At 55.3% G+C, this 17,770-nt stretch overlaps 1 protein-coding gene across 4 annotated transcripts in view; it reads left to right on the top strand.

Moving 5' to 3' along the window:
* SH3PXD2A (SH3 and PX domains 2A) overlaps positions 1-17,770 on the top strand; it is a 249,549-nt gene that overhangs the window by 208,534 nt on the left and 23,245 nt on the right. For all 4 annotated transcript variants that reach the window (XM_055424728.2, XM_055424729.2, XM_055424727.2 and 1 more), the window contains 2 exons: positions 12,645-12,758; positions 16,584-16,667. In XM_055424728.2, coding sequence (XP_055280703.2) covers positions 12,645-12,758; positions 16,584-16,667 — 198 coding nt within the window. The remainder of the gene's footprint in view (positions 1-12,644; positions 12,759-16,583; positions 16,668-17,770) is intronic.

Raw genomic sequence — 17,770 nt, 5'->3', positions numbered from 1 at the left:
GTGGCATTTTCCTATTCTTTTCTCTAGCAGACAGGGATGGGCCACCATCCAGTCTGGGCAGTGAGTTGCATCTGGGAGTCGGGAGCAGAAGGAAATTAGGAGTCCATCAAGTTCCTCAACCTGCTCAGAATAATGACCCCCTCCACTCCCATCCCCCTACAATCCAGAGACTTTTCAAAGCATTTTCCCCATCTCTTCCTCAGCATAGCTATGCAAGGCTAAGTAGGGCAGAAGCCTTTGTTTCTGTATTTCAGAAGAGGAAACTGAGTGACTTGCTGCTGCTGCTGAGTCACTTCAGTCGTGTCCAACTCTGTGTGACCCCATAGACGGCAGCCCACCAGGCTCCCCCATCCCTGGGATTCTCCAGGCAAGAACACTGGAGTGGGTTGCCATTTCCTTCTCCAGTGTGTGAAAGTGGAAAGTGAAAAGTGAAAGTGAAGTCGCTCGGTCGTGTCCGACCCTTAGTGACCCCACAGACTGCAGCCTACCAGGCTCCTCCATCCATGGGATTTTCCAGGCAAGAGACTGGAGTGGGTTGCCATTGCCTTCTCCAGGAGTGACTTGCACAAGACCACAAAGCTTGCTAGTGGCTAAGCTTGGATATAAATCAAGGGGCTGCATATCCTTAACCCAAGGCTCCTTCTGTAAGATCAGTGTTTCCCAGAGAGTGGGTCCTATAAGTGAGCAGCAGACCCAGCATTAAATGGTATTGAATCCCATCAGGAGAAGGTGATTTCCTTTCAGTTATTTCACTCCACATTGAGGAAAGTTTCCAGGTGGGGCTTCTGTGTGGCTGAAACTTGCTGCTGCTATTTGTTTGACCAAGGGAAATTCTAGCCCCAGTCTCAGTGTGTTGGCTAGAATGTGCCTTAGTATCTTGCTGGAAATCCTTAGCGTTGTTGTTTCATTGTATTTTTTCAGCTATGTTCTATCTGTGCCAAGGGATGCAAGTTTTCCATTTAGTGTAACATAAGTAAATGGTTTTCAGAAACATATTCTTTGTTTTTTTTTAAAAAAATCAGTGGCACAAGGGTTATTCAGATTGTTTATAGGGCTTCCCTCATGGCTCAGCAATAGAAGAATCCACCTGCAATGCAGGAGAGATATTCTATTCCTGGGTCAGGAAGATTCCCTGACCTTCTATCCACTCCAGTAATCTTGCCAGGAAAACCCATGGACAGAGAAGCCTGGCAGGCAAAGAGTCAGACACAGCTGTGCGACTGAGAGGCACGCACTGCTACTTTGTAATGCCCAAGGTTTGGGAAACACAGTTACAGGTCCCCAGGCAGGACACTCCCCGTACCTTTCTTCTCCCAGTCTCCTAGGGCGACACCAGTGGCTCCCGAATTCTAACTGGGAAGGAAGCCTGGAAAAGTATCAGCATTCGTGGTGGCTGCTCCCCACACCGCGTGGAAGAATCCACGTTGTCAGAGAGCTGTTGACGTCAGGCGGTGCGGGTTTTTGTAAGACCTCTATTTAAAATTCCCCAGAAATTAAAGAAGCAGGGTTTGGAGGGAGGAAAGCCCTAGACAAATTGCGGAGTGGGTTCGTCTTGTTTATGGACATAGTCTTTAAAGTTGAAATTGCCCCTGTTTTTTATTTTTTGCGCCAGTTCAAGAGGGGCTGAACTCAGCTAGAAGGGAGGGGATGGTTGTCCATCTAAGGCTTTTAGTTGAAACCAACTCAATTCTGGGACCAAGAAGTCTCTGTTTTTAGCCACGAGAGAAAAGGGGGGAAGTATACAAGCTCACTCATGTATACTTCGTCTTGGAGTAAACTAGTTAAAAGAATAAGAACAACCCCTTATATTTGAAATGACTGGTGTAACAGATACAGAGGGTTCCCTCAGCTTTTTCCTCCAAGTTGGACATACACATAGACACAGCAGACACGTTGCTGCTGCTGCTGCTAAGTCGCTTCAGTCGTGTCCGACTCTGCGACCCCATAGACGGCAGCCCACCAGGCTCCCCCATCCCTGGGATTCTCCAGGCAAGAAAACTGGAGTGGGTTGCCATTTCCTTCTCCAAAGCATGAAAGTGAAAAGTGAAAGTGAAGTCGCTCAGTCGTGTCTGACTCTTAGCGACCCCATGGACTGCAGCCCAGACACGTTGCTAGGTGGCCCCTATTCCTTTCTTTTTGATTACCCAGCACAACCCTGGTAAGGCCATGCTGCCTAATATCCTCATCTCACTGATGAGGACACTTCATTGTCTTTCATCAGCCATTTTGGATGACCAAGTATCATTCTAGCCCAAAGTCTTTTTCTTAGAAATGTCACCCACACATCACCATGCACAGAGAGGTAGTATGTTCCACAACACATGGTGGGGGAAAAAAAAAAAAACCTTCATCTTACCTTGTTTTGTTTCTCTGACAAGCCTGATTTACCTCAGCTCAATGGTCAGCTCTGACTCTCTCTAATAAATCTCTCTCTCTAACAAAAAGGAAGCAGTCTCTAGATGTGGCCTCTTCAGTCCCAGCATAGCTCAAATTTGCTCTCTTGTTTTGTTCTCTGTAATTTCATGGTTGGGACCAGTGGTCCTAATTGTTTGTTCATGGTGGCAATCTGAAGTTTCCTAAACAAATTATTTTCTTGAAGTTAAAAAAAGAGGGGGGACTGCTTTAAATATATATTTACTATGTGAACCACAGTATACGTAATTCTAGGATATGGCCACAGTCAGCCAGTGGTGTGGAAATATCTGAGGTTTGAGAAATGCTGATCCAAAGTCACTCTCTCCTGGCAAAGACCTCAGATGAGATCTTGTGCCAGAAAACTCTGTCAGCTTGGTGGGCTCTGAGAGGGTGAGGGAGAGGCTACCTGGAGACAGAGGCAGAAACCTACCTGTTAGCCCCCTCCTCGGGGTATGGCAAGAGGGAGAAAGCCACGCGCATGACTCTCCTGAGAGCTGGGTCTGCTTAGTGGAGACCGACAGAATGGAGGAGAAACAGATGGAAGGACTGGTTTCCGGGTTCATCTGTCAGATGGAGATTAAGGGGACCTAGTGGAAAAAGCAGGCGGTGTTGGCCTCTTTCTGCAAAGGGAGCGACAAAGAGTCGTTTTTAAACTGAGCCGAGGGGATGCTGTGCTAGGAGTCAGGCCTGAGGACCAGTCCGGGACTGCTCCTTGTAAACCAGGCATCCGGGGAAGTCACCCAGTCCAGGTGCTCCCTAATCCTCGTGCAGCCTACGATTTCACAGGCGTACTGTGCACCCTATTCCAAACTCCAGGACCCTTCTCTTCCTTGCAGCCAAGTAGGGTGACCCATACAACCCAAGTGCCCAAGACACTCACAGTTGGCATCTAATATTTGGCATAATTATGAATAACGCCCCCATGTACTCCAGAAAGTTTAGATAGTGAATTATAAGACCGCTGTTGTAAGCCATGTCCTTTCGTCTCTCCACTTACTATAATACTTTTCATCTTGTCAGATTTGACCTGTCATTACCATCTGTTGAGATCCATTTTGGCTCCTGATCCTGGCACCACTTTTACTAAACGAGACGGTGCGGCCAACACAGCCTCTGTCTTCATACTCTGACTGATTAAAACATCCAATGGCACAGGTTCCCAGTGGGTGTAACCAGTAAGCCGTCAGATCCTCTCTGGATGTCACCTCTGGGGTCAGCTATCAGCTGTGAATCTACTACTGCAGCCCTGCGGCCTCCAGCAGGACCATGAGAGCCCCAAGGTCTCGGTGGCTCAGCTCTGACGTATCCCAGAGCCTCTAGGCCAGCATTCACATCTGATCAGAATCCCATGTGGTCTGGGTCCCATCGTTCCTGTTGTTTGTGCTCAGCGCTGCCTTGGTCATGCCCAGAACTGCTCTCCAGCCACCCATCAGGGAACCCAGATTTCCCTTCGTCAGGACTCACATTGAGGTCGCCTCTACTCTGGAATCTGCCTTCTGCTTTGAGTGTTGATCATGGCTGACTCTGTGTCCTCTGGCCTTGCTCCCAGCTCCGTGGCTTCCCAGGTTGCTTACAGTGGCCTGGAAGGTTCTCGGCCAGCTGAGAGCTCACAGAGGGCAGCTGTCTATGCCGTCTCCATCTCCACGTGGGGCTGAGCCTCGGACAGGTGCCCTTCATACCGCTTCTGCAGAGAGCCCCGAGGTCTGCGCCCTCCTCAGTCTCTCTAAGCCTCCTCTCTCTTATTCTGCCTCTCGCCTGGAGCAGCAGGGGAAATACCCTTCTCCTGTCCTGCGCCCTTCTTCAGGGGTCCACCTGTGAGCCTGGAACCTTTCCATGCTGGCTCTGAGAAGTCCACCCCCTCCTCCTCTGTTTTTCTCGCCCCACCCTCCCTCCATCTGAATGCCTCACTCACCCTGCAGAGCCACGTCTCACCCACCATCTGCATCGCTTATAATCATGTTAGAAAAATGCCCTTTTGCATCTCCTGTCCTCCTGAGCCACCTTCTGTTCAGGAACCTCTGGCCACGGCTCACACAGCAGTGCTCCATGAGTGGATGGAGGACAGAGATGTTGAAGGCAATTGCCCCTTGCACTGTTGTCTGGAAAAATTCCCACCGTGAAGCATGGTGACCGTTACTGGTGAGGGCCACGTGGACTCGCATCGCCTGCCTGTCCTGTTCCTTCCACCAGGTTTCTATCTTCCCCCCGCTCCTTCCCTTCAGATTTAATCTGAGGTTCAGTTCAGGCCTTCTGTCCTCTAAGTGTTCTTCCTGAGTACTCAGTTTCATCTCTGGTATCGACAGTTTCTTCAAATGATGCATCAGCCAGCACTGTGTCTGTGGCATGGGGCAGCCTGGGCCCCCCTCCCTGCCCCCAACCCATGCCAAGCACAGATCGAGACCTTCAGTAGAGACTTTCTAAGGTTAAGGCCAAATGACAGTGACACCAAGAGGCTCTCTTTCCATGAGACTCCAGACACCTAAGACCACCTGCCTCCCTGCCCACCATGACACCAGCCATTGAGGTCTTAGTTCTTTAAAATTCACCATAGTGTGCACTTAAACTTTAGTAATAACTCTTCAATACATCTTGCTAGGAACCCGGCACTGTTCTGAACGCTTTTCATAGATTTATTCATCCACCAACACAGTGAGATGTAAGTGTACTGTAGGTCCATTTTACAGATGAGGAAACCGAGGTGATTGCTAGTAAACAGCGGAGCTGGGATCTGAAACCAGGCAACCTCATTCTAGAGCCCTTGCTTTGAGTTGTGGTTCTTCTTTACCCATCATTTTAGAGTGCACCCCCTTGGCCTGCCCAGACCCAGTGCTGGGCTTTTGGGCACATCCAGTGGGGTGGGCAGGCTGGAGCAGGGTTGGGGGTGGGGTGGCAGTGGCCCAGCTCGTGCTGTCTTCTTGCCACAGACTCCACAGAGCCTTCCAAACAGTGACGTAGCAGCCTGTGCTAATGGTCTTGGAATTCAGGCCTCAGGCGCCCAGGGAAGGTTCTGGGGCCCTCGTGGCCTGAGAGCTCCCTTTGGGGGAGGGGGAGGCCATAGGCAACAGAGAGGGGGGTGTGTGTCAGAGGTGGGATGAGAAGAATAGGTCAGGTAGGAAGGCAGGGGGTTTGGGGGTACACTGGGAGGGACTTGGAAGGGAGGGCTCCCACCCGTTCCTGTTTGCTTTGGACCGGACCGCGGAGGCCACGTGCTGAGAGCTGGAGTGTGTTTTGGCAACAGACACAGTGACAGAGCTTTCTGACCAGGGGAGGCCTGGCCCAGGGTGGCTGCCTTTCGTTGTTCTTAAAGGCACAGCATGCCATGGACGGCCTGCATTTCCCACGTCTCTGCTCGCTCTCAGGTAGAAGGCTCAGATCTGCCCCAAGGTCAGGGGAAGGGCATCAGGGCAGAGTGGCCCCTTGGGTCTCAGCCTCGTGCCAGTTGTAGTGTGGTCAGATGGGCAGGGCTGGTGAAATGTGCCTGGCCGGGCCCCCTTCAGCCCCCTTCCTCCTCAGCATCTCCCTCCATCTACCACCAAGTAGCCCCAAATTCCTCCTTCTCTTCTCCAAACCACTCCAGGGAAAGAATAGGAGAGTGCCCGGACATTTCAGTCTCACGAGGGGGCCAGAGCCCGAGGCGAGGTGTACGCAGAGAATGGAGGCAGGTGTGTGAGGCCTGGACCATGCCTTTGCTTCTAGCTCCATCACCTCCCTCCTGCCGTGGATGTGGAAACCCTCCGAGAAGGCCTGGCATGCAGCAGCACTCCACAGATGCCAGCTGTGGGTTAGACCATGTGAAAGACCTGGAGGGAAGGGAAAGGCAAGGCTCAGAGGTCACCTAAAAGCTGCTGTGTTCCAGACTCTGCCCCACCTGTCTCATCTCGCCCACTCCCCTCTGCGTGGGCACCCAGGGCGGGTGGGAGGCAGCAAGTCCCCTTGCTGGCCACAGCACCAGTGCACAATTTGTGTTTGCACCCATCCTGGGTGCCCTGCAGGGGCAGATGGGGAAGGGGAGCCTGCATCCTGAGTGAGGTTGTTCTCTGTAGCATCCTCGTGCCTGGAACAGGGCCTGGCACATACCAGGTGCTCAGTAAAGGCTGGTTGTTGAGTGCACCACGTGTCCCCGATACACCAAGGGCACCACAGGATGCCAGGCATCCCTCTAGGTGGCTCGTACTGCCCTGGTGTGATAAGGCTTAAGGAGGTCAGACCTGTTCCTGGTCACCAGTGACCACGTGGTGAAGCCAGGATTCAAACTGAGGTCTGTCTTAGAAGAGGGGCTATAAGAGGTGCCTGTGGACCGAGTCCAGGAGTGAGCAGGACGGGAAGGGTGGGGAGACCTCATGGAGGACCGCACCTTGAAGGACACACAGGAGTTTCAGAGGGAGAGGAAGGGAACAGGGTCCCCTGCCCCCACCAGCTGTTTTGTCCCAGGCTGAGCTGTGAGTGACCTCAGAAGGCTTTATTAATGTCCTAATTGTGTGCAGCTGGCCTCCTCTGGCCCTAATGAGCTCATTATCCACTCTCATTAAGGATACCATTGTGGCCTGGGGACAGCAGTGGCCTGGGGGTGCCCGCCACTTCCTGCTGCCCCTTGGCCAGGCTCAGGTCCCTTCTAGAGAGGCTGAAGCCTCCGTCCCTCACCCGTCGCCCAGGTCCTGCCATCCCTTCCCTCTGTCTGTCTGCATCTCTGACTTGTGTGTGTATGTGTGTGTTTAATGAGAGAGAGAATCTGTCGACTCTCAGTTTCTTGCCCCCTCCCTTTCCATTCCTCCCCCAGTGCCTGCCCTGGGAAGCCTCAATTAGAGTCTGTTTGAAGGGGCTTTGAAATTGGCTAAAAAACTAAAAATTATGCTTAGCCTGGACAGAGGGAGAGACTGATTTCTGGACCTAAGCTTTTTCCTATGTGGGCCAAGGGTCTCCCTGCCCCACCCTGAGCTGGAGGTGCTGGCCAGGCCTGCCAGGCTCTGCCTTCTCTTGCCCTCCACTCCCGGGCATGGTGAAGTGGGCTTCAGTGAGTCCTACCCAGCAGGTCGGCTGCTGTGACAGGTGACATTGCTGTTCCCTCTGGGCCTTTGCCTCCTGGAGAGGGCTGGGCCCTGGCCTGTAGGTCGGCCTGGCTGAAGTCCATTCTTCTCTGGCACTGTAGACACGTGGCCCTCACAGAAGGAAAGGCCAGGGTGAGGCAGTGCTTGGGCTTGGCCAGTTCAGGATTCTTTCAGATGATTGTCCCAGCCGATTGCCCCAGCTTGGGGGCTTAGCCTGGGGACCCCAGGAGGAAGCCTTCTTCTGAACATCCAGCATCTGAGTGCTCCTCTCTCAGGGCTCCTGGACATCAGTTCACAGTTTCCCATTCAAAAGAGTGGACTTGGTAGTCCCCTCTTGCCCCAGCTGCGGAGCATCTCAGTATAAGGCACTCCAGCTGAATTTGAGTCTTTCTGACTCCAGACTCCCAGTTATTACCCTCTGTCCCCAGAGGGTCCTCGCGTGTAGACATAGACACTCAGGCCTGAGACTGTACTCATGGTGTATGAACAGAAAGCACACACTCAGCGATGTGGACAGACTCTCAGGCAGCACACGTGTAGAGCATCCATGTTCAGCGGTACTCATTGTCAAGGAGTCACCTCTACCCTTGTGCATGGCACAGAGGTGCCCCTGACCCGCTTCTGCGGTGGTGAAGAATGTGGGTCCTGAAGCCGGAGTGCCTGGTTTTGAGTCCAACTCTGCCTCCTCCTGCTTGTGATCTCTTCTGCCTCAGTTTCCACATCTGTGAAGTGGGGATGGTGACGACAGTAAGTTATTTCACAGGGTCCTTAAAGATTAAATCAAGTGACATATATAATGTTAGCTCCTGACACGGCGTGCTCTTCTCAGCACCTGGCTACAATCGTCACGTGATACTTGTAGACACACCTCTGTTCCATGCACACAGGTACCCACCCACGCATGTGTGTGTGGGCATAGCCTGCCTCCCACTGTGTGCCTCTGCAGGAACGAGAGCACGGTGTGCACTAGAGGGTAGCCAGGGATGCCCGCGGGCTGGCTAACGCCTGAGCCCTCTTGGCCAGCTGGGCTGCATCCAGGGTGACTTGGGCTCTAACTGCTCCTTGGTGAAGACACAGTGACTTTGGTCAGGGGCCCCGGTTGCAGCTGCTGGCGTCTGGGAGAGGCCTGCCAGCAGCCATCAGTGGGTACACGCCCAAGGAGCTGCCCCCACAGGCCCAACTGTGTGACTCATGCCAGGGCTCCTGGGGGGTCTGTGTGGAGCTGGGTGGGCACCCCTGCCCATGTCCAGCCAATGCCTGCCTGGGTGGTGACAGCCTGTCCATCGCTGCTTCGTGGGCGGTGATTGAGCCTGTCCAGTGGCAGGCTCTTCTCTGCAGAGCCTGCTCCAGGAGGGACCTGGGACTCAGAGCCACACAGCCCAGCTCCGCATGTGTCAGGGCTGGAGTGTTCTCAGGTAAGGTTGGCAGGACCTCAAAGCTGTGAGGAGGAGGAGAGTCTCAGCCCCAAGTCCTGGGCGGCAGCAGGCGGATAGTACTCTCAGCTGCTGCCCTGGGGTGAGATGATCATGGTCTGCCAGTAGTGTGGCCCAGGCTCCACAGAAACCTGGCGTACAGCAAAGGTTTTGAGGTCAAAAGGACTCAGACAGCCCTGGCACACCCCAGGGGCACCCAGCAGTGTGAGGCACAGACCATCACACCTTCCTGCCCACTGGGCACCTCAGCCACATGCTCAGCCCCTCACAAATCCCTGTCCAGCTTGCCCTGAGTGCCAGGCTTATGCCAGGCAGAGGTAGGAGGCAGGCCAGCTCTGCCCTGTCCTGGGAAGATATTCTACACAGATATGTCCAGATCCATCCCTCCATCCCAGATCCCTGGCTCCTGGGGGGAAGGGAGGGAGCAGAAAGTACATGGAAGATTCTCAAAGGGTGAAGTTAGGCAGGAGGGGAAACAATGCCACCAGCAGAAAAGAACCCTAAATTCTGGGACTATAAAGCCCTTAGAGTCAATGAGAAAAGTCCACACAGGGCTTTGGTCTGGAAATTGCCATGGGGGGACGTTGGGAGAGAGGACAGCAGGAGGTCAGCAGGCTCAAAGACTCACAGGTGAGAACACAGACAAACTCAGAAGAGACTGATGGAGGAACCCCCACAAGTCCTCCTGGCGCCCATGGCGGAGCTTCCCTCCTTCACTTCTGCTGAGGATGCCTTTGGGGCCCAGATTCCCAAAATAGAAAGCTTAGAAGACAGCCCAACCATCCAGGAGACCGCCAAGTTCCTTGCTTTCCTGGGAAGCCATGGGCTCACACAGAAAAGGAGGGACTATCCTGCCACTGAGACAGCAAGTAGGTGGTTTTAGACGGTGGAGTGGGCAATGGACACACCTTGGTATAGAAAAGGAGGCTGGGAGGGGCTGGGCATGGAGAGATCTCAGCAAATCCTCAAGGAGATGCACGTATACTCCAGACACATTCCCTGTTCTGTCTGATTACCGTAAGATCCCTGAGCCCATCCTGGGGAGTTCTCTTCTGGGAAGAAGGGCTTCCCTTTGAGGCTAGGCCTTCAGGGCACTACCTTGGCCTACTGGGACTTGGCTTGGCTCTGGGGGCTGGAACTGGTCTTTCATCTCCCTGGACACAGTTTGATAAGGGTCTGGAGGGTGTGGTGACCAAAGCCTATGAACTTTTGTCCTTGGACCTGGACCTGGGCAGGCATGTGAGAGCCTCAGCCTTCCAGACCCTCCCCAAATGACTCCAAGCTGGGGACTGTGATGACTGTTTTTCTGGGCCCTTGGAGGTTAAAGGGGGCTTGGGTTTTGTTCTCCAAACTTGAGTCGTGATGGCGGACCTTCTGTTTTGAACCCTGCTGACTAAGTGTGTGCGTGAAACCCATTCTGGCTCAATTGAAGAGCACTGCAAGGTCGCTGGCTCACTATAATGAGAACGTCCAACAGGGCGGACTAGCTTTAGCACCTCTGTGCCCGAGGGTCAAGTGATGGTCATCGGGACTGACTTTCTCCATTGCCTGATTTTGCTTTATTGACTTAACTCCCAGGACATCTCTTCCCCACACCCCTGCGATTCCTGGTTAATGTAGGACCTAGGGTTCAGGTCACCAGTGCACCCATGTCCGTTCCTGGAGTAGCCCATGAACCGTTACAGTATCTGGGGAGGTGACAGGCCCGTCAGAACACAGTTGGCCAGATGCGCCCACTCCTGTGGTCAAGGAGGCAGAGCCATAGGGCGGGAACATCTGTGAGGTGGGCAGCTCTGTGATGTCCAGTCAGACTCTGGGGAAGAACACTGGGCTTGGGGCCTATTGGCAGGGACAGTCGGGGTTCCTGAAAGTTCCCCCACAGCCTGAGAGAAGGGGAGAAGCCACCCCAGGCAGAGACCCCTGCAAGTCCATGCCTTCTGGCTGCTTTGGGGTCTGTCAACCACAGCCTCCCGAGCAACCACGCAGCTATGGCCAGGGCTTTAGGGAGGATGGCAGTGCTGCCCAGGTGGGTAGGCCCGGAGTGTGCACACGGCCCACACTCATCCCCCTTGGATGAGGGATGAGGGACTCGGCCTGAACTGGCAGAGAGAGAGAATGAAGGCGTCCACCCTGAGTTCCCTGGGGCAGTGACCCAGCTAAGGACTGCGCCTCAGAAGTCCAGACCCTTGTCTGAAACTTTTTCTTTTCCTTTTTTTTAAGACTTTGTTTTGTTTTTAGAGCAGTTTAAGTCAAGGAAAATGGAGTGGGAGGGGTCCCATATACCCCTGTCCCCCCACACGCAAGCAGCCTGCTTGCGTTGCCTGTCGTCAACATCCCCCACCAGAGTAGTCCATTTGGTACAACTGATGACCTACATGGACACATCCTAATCTCCCAGAGTCCCTAGTTCTATTTAGGGTCCACTCTCGGTGCTGGACATTCTGTGGGTGTGGACAAGTGTGCAAGGACGTGTATCTGATGTTACAGTGTCATACAGATGTCATGGCGGTTCATAAGCTTTGCAGAGCTGCAGGCAGAGTGCTGTGGAATTTCTTGGAAAGGGTGGGGTGCAGTGGGCCTTCCAGACTAGGCCACACGCTGTGTGCTACCCCAGCCCTGTGACCCGGAGCGCTGGAAGTTGAAGACCTAGGTGATGACCCTGGGTGTGAGGTCCCGTGCAGGGGTGGGACCGTTGTCCTCTGCCCCTCCCCACTGTTGTCACGGCGGCCCCCAGGCAGCCTTCTCCTCCTCCCAGTGCTAAGCCCGGCTGGGAGAGCCTGGAGGTCCCCATGCGCCCCCTCCTTGGGTGGCCGCTCACTGCTGTGGGCGGTGATGGGGCCTCAGCGTGCTGCCTAGGGAGGAGCCCTGGGGTCTCTTGACAGGTTGCAGTCCAGATTTGGAAATGGGGAGTGAGCTCTGTCACGGACGTTGGTGCCAAATGGCTTTGGAGGCAGGGAAGAATCAGAATGGGAGGCGGGCAGATCTAGGCTCCTGTGAAAAGCACCTCCTAGGAAGGAACGAAAGACATTTAGTGGAGTGCCACGGCTTCAGAGTTTGGAGTATTTGACTCAGCTTTTGTCTGAGTGATGCATGAATGAGCCAGCAATCGGGAAAGAAAATGAATGTACTGCTATCACTTGGCCGTGACCATCAAGGGTCACTCGAGGGTGCAGTGCCCACTTACTGTGATGGAGTTGTCAACACTCTGAAGGCAGCTGTGAGTAGCTCTGATGTGAAATCCCCACTGACCCGCAAGTGGGAGCAATGACCACGAGAACATATCTGTGAGGCCTTTTCACCGCCAGGTGTCACTAAACCAGAGAAAATGGTCAAACTCCAGGTCACACCGGTGGTCCTAGTGGGCTTAAAGACCCTACATGGTCTCTGTGTTTGGCTAGAGCCCCCTTGACCTTTCCCGCGAGGTGACGTTCGTGTGTTGGGCATATCGTTGTGTCAATTTCACTTTCAAATGTATCACACGTTTGTGTCCATTTCATTTTCAGATGTATCACGTGTGTGTGTGTGGGTGGATTGCGGTCCCAGGTCCCCTCTTCTCAGGGACTGTGTTGGTCTCTCCTTCCTGAGCCAGGACCCTGGGTTCCAGGAGGCTAGATGCCGGCCAGGCATTTGCTGGTGCCCGGGGCCATGTGGCTCTGTGCTCTGCCCTCCTCGTCCTGGCCACCTCCTCGTCCCCCCCACCTCGGCCATCCACTGACTCTCATGGCTGCGCTCTCTCTCGTCCCTGCTGCAGGCTGGTGGTTCGTGAGCACCTCTGAGGAGCAGGGCTGGGTCCCTGCCACCTACCTGGAGGCCCAGAATGGTACTCGGGATGACTCAGATATCAACACCTCCAAGACTGGAGAAGGTAAGGGCCTGAGGGTCAAGGGGTGGGGTGATGATAACAGCTTTCCCACCCTTCTCCCTCAGACCATCAGAAACTCTAATAAAAAGATTGGATCATGGTCCCCGTACTTCCCCTGGGAGCCCATCTCCCTGGGGCCAGCCCACAAGCTCACCTCCTATCCAGGTCTGTCCTCTCTGGTCCTGCATGGGACTCAAACTAGACTGGAGATTCTCCTAGAGTCTGGGTCTCAGGTTTTGACAACTTTGGGTCAGAGACTGGGGAGAACAGTCTTAGGGCTCATCCCCTACAGCTCCCTCTCCCCGCAGAAGCTCTAGATTCCTCTGGGGGTCCCTCCCGAGATCCACCTTTGCCTCCCCCACCCCGCACTGTTCTCTCTGTGGCAGGGACGACCCCAAAGGGGCCGCATGCATGCCACTTCTGCTGTTCACTGTCTGCTCGGAGGCCTCCCCTCCGGGTGCCTGTTAGCCCAGCCCAGGGTGCAGACATGGTGGGCAGGTCGGGGAGTCGTTTCTGTGTGTTGCCGGAACCCAGGGGTGGCTTCAACCCTTGCACCGTCAGCCTCCCTGATTAGTTCTGGCCTCAAGAGGTTTTTCTGGGGTTTTCTCCGTTGCATTTCCAAGAGCCCGCCCCTCCCCCGCAGCCAGCACTGGCTTGCTCAGCCTGTCCAGTGGACTTGGGTATTCCCCAGAGCAGGCTGCCAGAGCCCAGCAAGTCTGCCTTCTCCTGGTGACTTCCAAACCTCCCTCGTTCTGGCAGCAGGAATGCTTGCCCTAACGGTCAGTGAGGATCGTCCAGTTGGGCACCTCTGAGAGCCAGGGTGATGGATGCCTGCTGCCCAGGGCTCAGGCCACCTCCAGGCCTGCCCCTCCCCACCCCCACTCCACACTGCCCAGGCCAAAATAAGCAGCCCGCCCAGCGCCAGCTCCTTATTCGTCCCTCCCCGGAATGTCGGTTACTGGGCAGTTGGAGCCCTGCCCTTCCTCTGCTGTAAACGCTGCGTTTCAGTCCGTTGATCAGTGCCACAGCCCCTGCAGTGCATGTCTGCCCTGTGACAGGTTCCTGGCCCCGTCAGGCAGGGCCGTCATGTTCAGTCCGGGTGCTTGTCCTTCCTGGCTGCTCCCCGAGCCCTGGGACTGAGCCTCTCCTCCCTCTCATCACTGCAGCGGTGCCGGGTCACAGCCCCTGAGCTGGGTCTCGTCTGTTTTGTCTGCAGTCACTCGGACTCACCTCCTATCCAGTTCCACATCCTGGGGGTCATCCCAGGGCTTTTCAGAAGTAACCATCCCTAGAGTGACCTGAGGCCTCACTCACTCCTCGGTTTCTGCCCTGGTACTTTTAACTGGGGACCAGGGTAGGGAGGGTTCTGTCACCATGTCCATTTTCCCAATGCAGGAACTGAGGCTTCCTAGAGAGATCTAGATACATGTTTGTCCTCATAAGGCTTGAGCCCCTGGTCAGCCTCCCCGCTGGTGGTCTTCCCACCATGCTGAACGCCGCTCTCTGGTGCATTTTGCTTATGAGCAATTGTAGGAGAGAGCATGTGTGGAATTGGAGCCCCTCCTGAAAAGGCGATGGCAAGAGAGCCAGAGTGGAGACGCTGGGAGATGCTGGAGGACCAGGACACAAGTGGGCAGGAAAGAGCCTGAGAGGTTGCATGGGCACTGATGCCAAGCTGGTTTGAAGAGAGATTGGGTGCTTTGCACAGAACAAGCAGTAGTGGGTTGTAAAGACTTCTGACCTCAATGGAGTTAGAACCAGGGAGCCAGTGCAGGTTCTGCGTTCAGAGGACGTGTGTGTGTGTGTGTCTGTGTGTGTGTGTGTGTACACATGTATGCTCCAGGTGTGTGTGTGTGTGTGTGTGTGTGTACACATGTATGCTCCAGGCGAACCTTCTGATAATCGGTTCTGATAGGATCTTGCGCCAGTACCCTGGCAACATTTGGGCAGCTGTGAATTCCATCATCACATTGTGGGCATCTACCCCTAGCTCTACAGAAGGGCTCAAGGCTCAGTCCCCCAGCCCAAGGCCCAGCAGCTGTGGTGTGTCTACCAGTCTCTACACTGGTCCCACCACCCTGGTCCCTTCTCAGGCCATCTCTACCCTGGCCCTGTGGCCACCCCATTATAGATCCCCTGGGTCCTGCAGATAGAAATTGGACCCCTTCATCCCACCAGAGCTTCCCTAACAGCTCACGTTCCGTGCTTGTGCCTCTGGCCTCCCATTTCTAGAGCGGATAGAGTGCCGGCTACCTGGGGCCTTTGTGAGATGGTCTTGGCAGCTGGTTTAAACTGGGTGAACGTTACTTATTGCTAAGGCGGCCCAAGGCTGGGCATTAGCTGAGGGAAGCTCCTCTTCCCACAGAGAAACCAGGTGGACACACCCCGGCAGGTCAGCAGTTCGGGTTCTTCCCAGTGTGACCTCACCCAGGGCCTCATCTCTCTTCCACTGAGCCCCTTGGTCCTTGTCCACTTCCCACCAGGGCAGATGATGTCAACCCCAAAGACAGATGAGGAAACAGGCTTACAGAGGGCTGGCAGCCTGCCGCGGTGACGCGGTAAGCGGGCTGTGCAGCCTGGGCTGAATCCATCCCTCAGGCCTCCCACTTCCAGGAAGCAGGTCAAACAGGCTATTCTCCTGCCTCTGGAAAAACGAGTACTTCCCAGGTGGCCTGGATGGGGTGTGGCTGGGGTGTGTCTGGACAGTTTGATTCTTAGCTGCCAGCCTTCCTCCCCCAGACCCGGGCAGCCTGGCTCCCTCCTCCTGCAGTGCCTGGGGTTAGGAGGGGGGAGTTGACCCACCTGGCGCCCCCTAGGAAGGCAAGGGGACATGTCGAGCTGGTCCACAGCAGCCAGAGGACCAGTGTGGATAGGAGGGGTGTGGAGCAGTGAGCCTCTGGGAGGCAGGGCCCCCACAGTCTGAAATTCACTGGGCAGCGTGTGGGACAGGAATGTATCCAGGCCTGTGGCATCCTCCTGTGTTGTGCTTCACTCAGCAACGTTTCAGAGGGGTCAGCCCCCTGCCGAGCCCTGGGGATGCAGAGATGTGGACACTTAGCCCTCAGCAGATTTGATCCACTGGGGATTACTGAAAAAGCAAAGACAGACCCACCCAGGATGGTGATAATTGTAAGTCCCCCAGGGAAGGGACCCCAAGTCTTCACCTGGGCACATTTATCCTTCTGCATGTGGTGCCTGGCTCACGGTGGCAGGTTCACAAGCAGGACTTGCTGAGTGAGTGGATGGGGATGGGAGAGTGATGTGAGCTCTGGTGGAGGTGGGGGCATACGCTCCTGGGAGCCATCAATTCCCAGGGATCGTGGGAGGCATGTTTTCCTCCGGGGCTGCCTCCAAGGGTCATCGTTGCACCGGGCTGGAGCCGTGGAGCCTCTTCCCCTCTCAGGTACTGGGATTCTAAAGTCTCAGCCCCTCCCAGGCTCAGGGGCATAACCCACACAGTTTGGCTTTGGTTGGGTTATCTGCTGCCTGCCAGTGATGTCACCGGTCAGTTGGAGAAGAAAATGGCAACCCACTCCAGTGTTCTTGCCTGGAGAATCCCAGGGACGGGGGAGCCTGGTGGGCTTCCGTCTATGGGGTCGCACAGAGTCGGACACGACGGAAGTGACTTAGCAGCAGCAGTGATGTCAGCGGTCAGTTCTGCGCCCATCTAGCCCTGTCTGTGCCACTGGGGCTTGGTCCAGGCACGTGAAGACCTGGGGGTACACACCTCCCCTCCTTCCACCCCCCTCCCATCCCATCTCATCCTCATCTCCATTCTCTCCGCCGGTGCCCGTCGGCCGCGTGCTCCATCGCCATCTCCCACACCAGTGTCCAAGAGACGCAAGGCCCATCTGCGGCGCCTGGATCGCCGGTGGACGCTGGGCGGGATGGTCAACAGGCAGCACAGCCGAGGTGACCGTGGAGCTAGCTTCTGCTCACCCCCCAGCTGCTGCCTCTCTCTCTCTCTCACTAACGCTCCTCCTCCTTTTCTGGGCTCTGCTCCTCTCTGCCCCGTGGCCTCCTCACCTAGATTCACCAGCCGGACTGTCCTCTTACCTACTCTAGCTGGCGGGGAGGGGCCTGGGAGGGTGCAGGGGCTGCTTGGGAATCGGGGTGACACTGGGGATGGCTCTGGCCAGCATCCTGGGGGCAGGGTCGTGGGACTTATACAGGATTGTGGGGGAGCTGGACTCTGAGAAGGGCCATGTTGGCCCTGAAACTGCAGATTAAGAGAACTGAGCAGGTTTGAGTCCCTGCCTGGTCCCTGCCCTCACCCCCGGCTGTTCCCTGCCTCCTTCCTCTAAGGAGGGGTTTCCTCGGCCAAAGCCGACCTGGCGGTGGTTTAGGGACAGACTAGGAAGGAGGCAGAGCCGTCCCCACCTCCTCCAGTTCCAGGGAAACTGGAAGGGAGCAAAGTCTAGACCCTATGGGTCCAAGCGCACAGCCCCCGCCAGCTCTAAGGGTGGGGCAGGTCCAGCCAGGGGCTCCAGCACCCCAGCCCTGGCCAATGGGACTTGAGCCTTATCAAGATGATTCCAGGGAGGACCCTGGCCTGCCACACGGGCTGACTGAGAACCCAGATGTTTGCCAGTCTAGGGCCTTTCCGACAACCAGGAGTTTGGGAGGTAGGGAAATTAGGGGTGGGCCTGTGAACAAACCTCTAAACATCTCCAGAGCCTCGAGGCCAGTGGGTGGCCCATGTCTCCTGCCTCGAGGGGAGCGGAGGGCGTGTTCCAGACAATGACGGCACGGTTAGAAGGGTATGTCATGAGCACTGGCTTTTCCAGAATAGCAGGGATGCCCCAGGTCTCACACTCCACCCCCAAGGCTTGTTTCTGAACGACTGTGAGACTCGGTTTTGGTGTCTGCCCCAACTAGCAACAAGCGTGGACTCTCCTGGGGCTGGCTCAGCATCAGGTCAGAGCACTGACCGCGAGGAGCCCAGCTTGTCCTGAGGGTGGAGCACGGGTTGGACCCTGGGTGCTGGAACAGGGCAGGGGGCCAAGTCATCAAAG

Source organism: Moschus berezovskii, chromosome 12 (genome assembly GCF_049115385.1).
Source record: "Moschus berezovskii isolate FMDL1 chromosome 12, NW_MosBer_1.0, whole genome shotgun sequence".
In the NCBI taxonomy this organism is placed as follows: Eukaryota; Metazoa; Chordata; class Mammalia; order Artiodactyla; family Moschidae; genus Moschus; species Moschus berezovskii.
The sequence above is the reverse complement of the archived record's forward strand: the minus strand, read 5'-3'. Positions and strand labels throughout refer to the sequence as shown.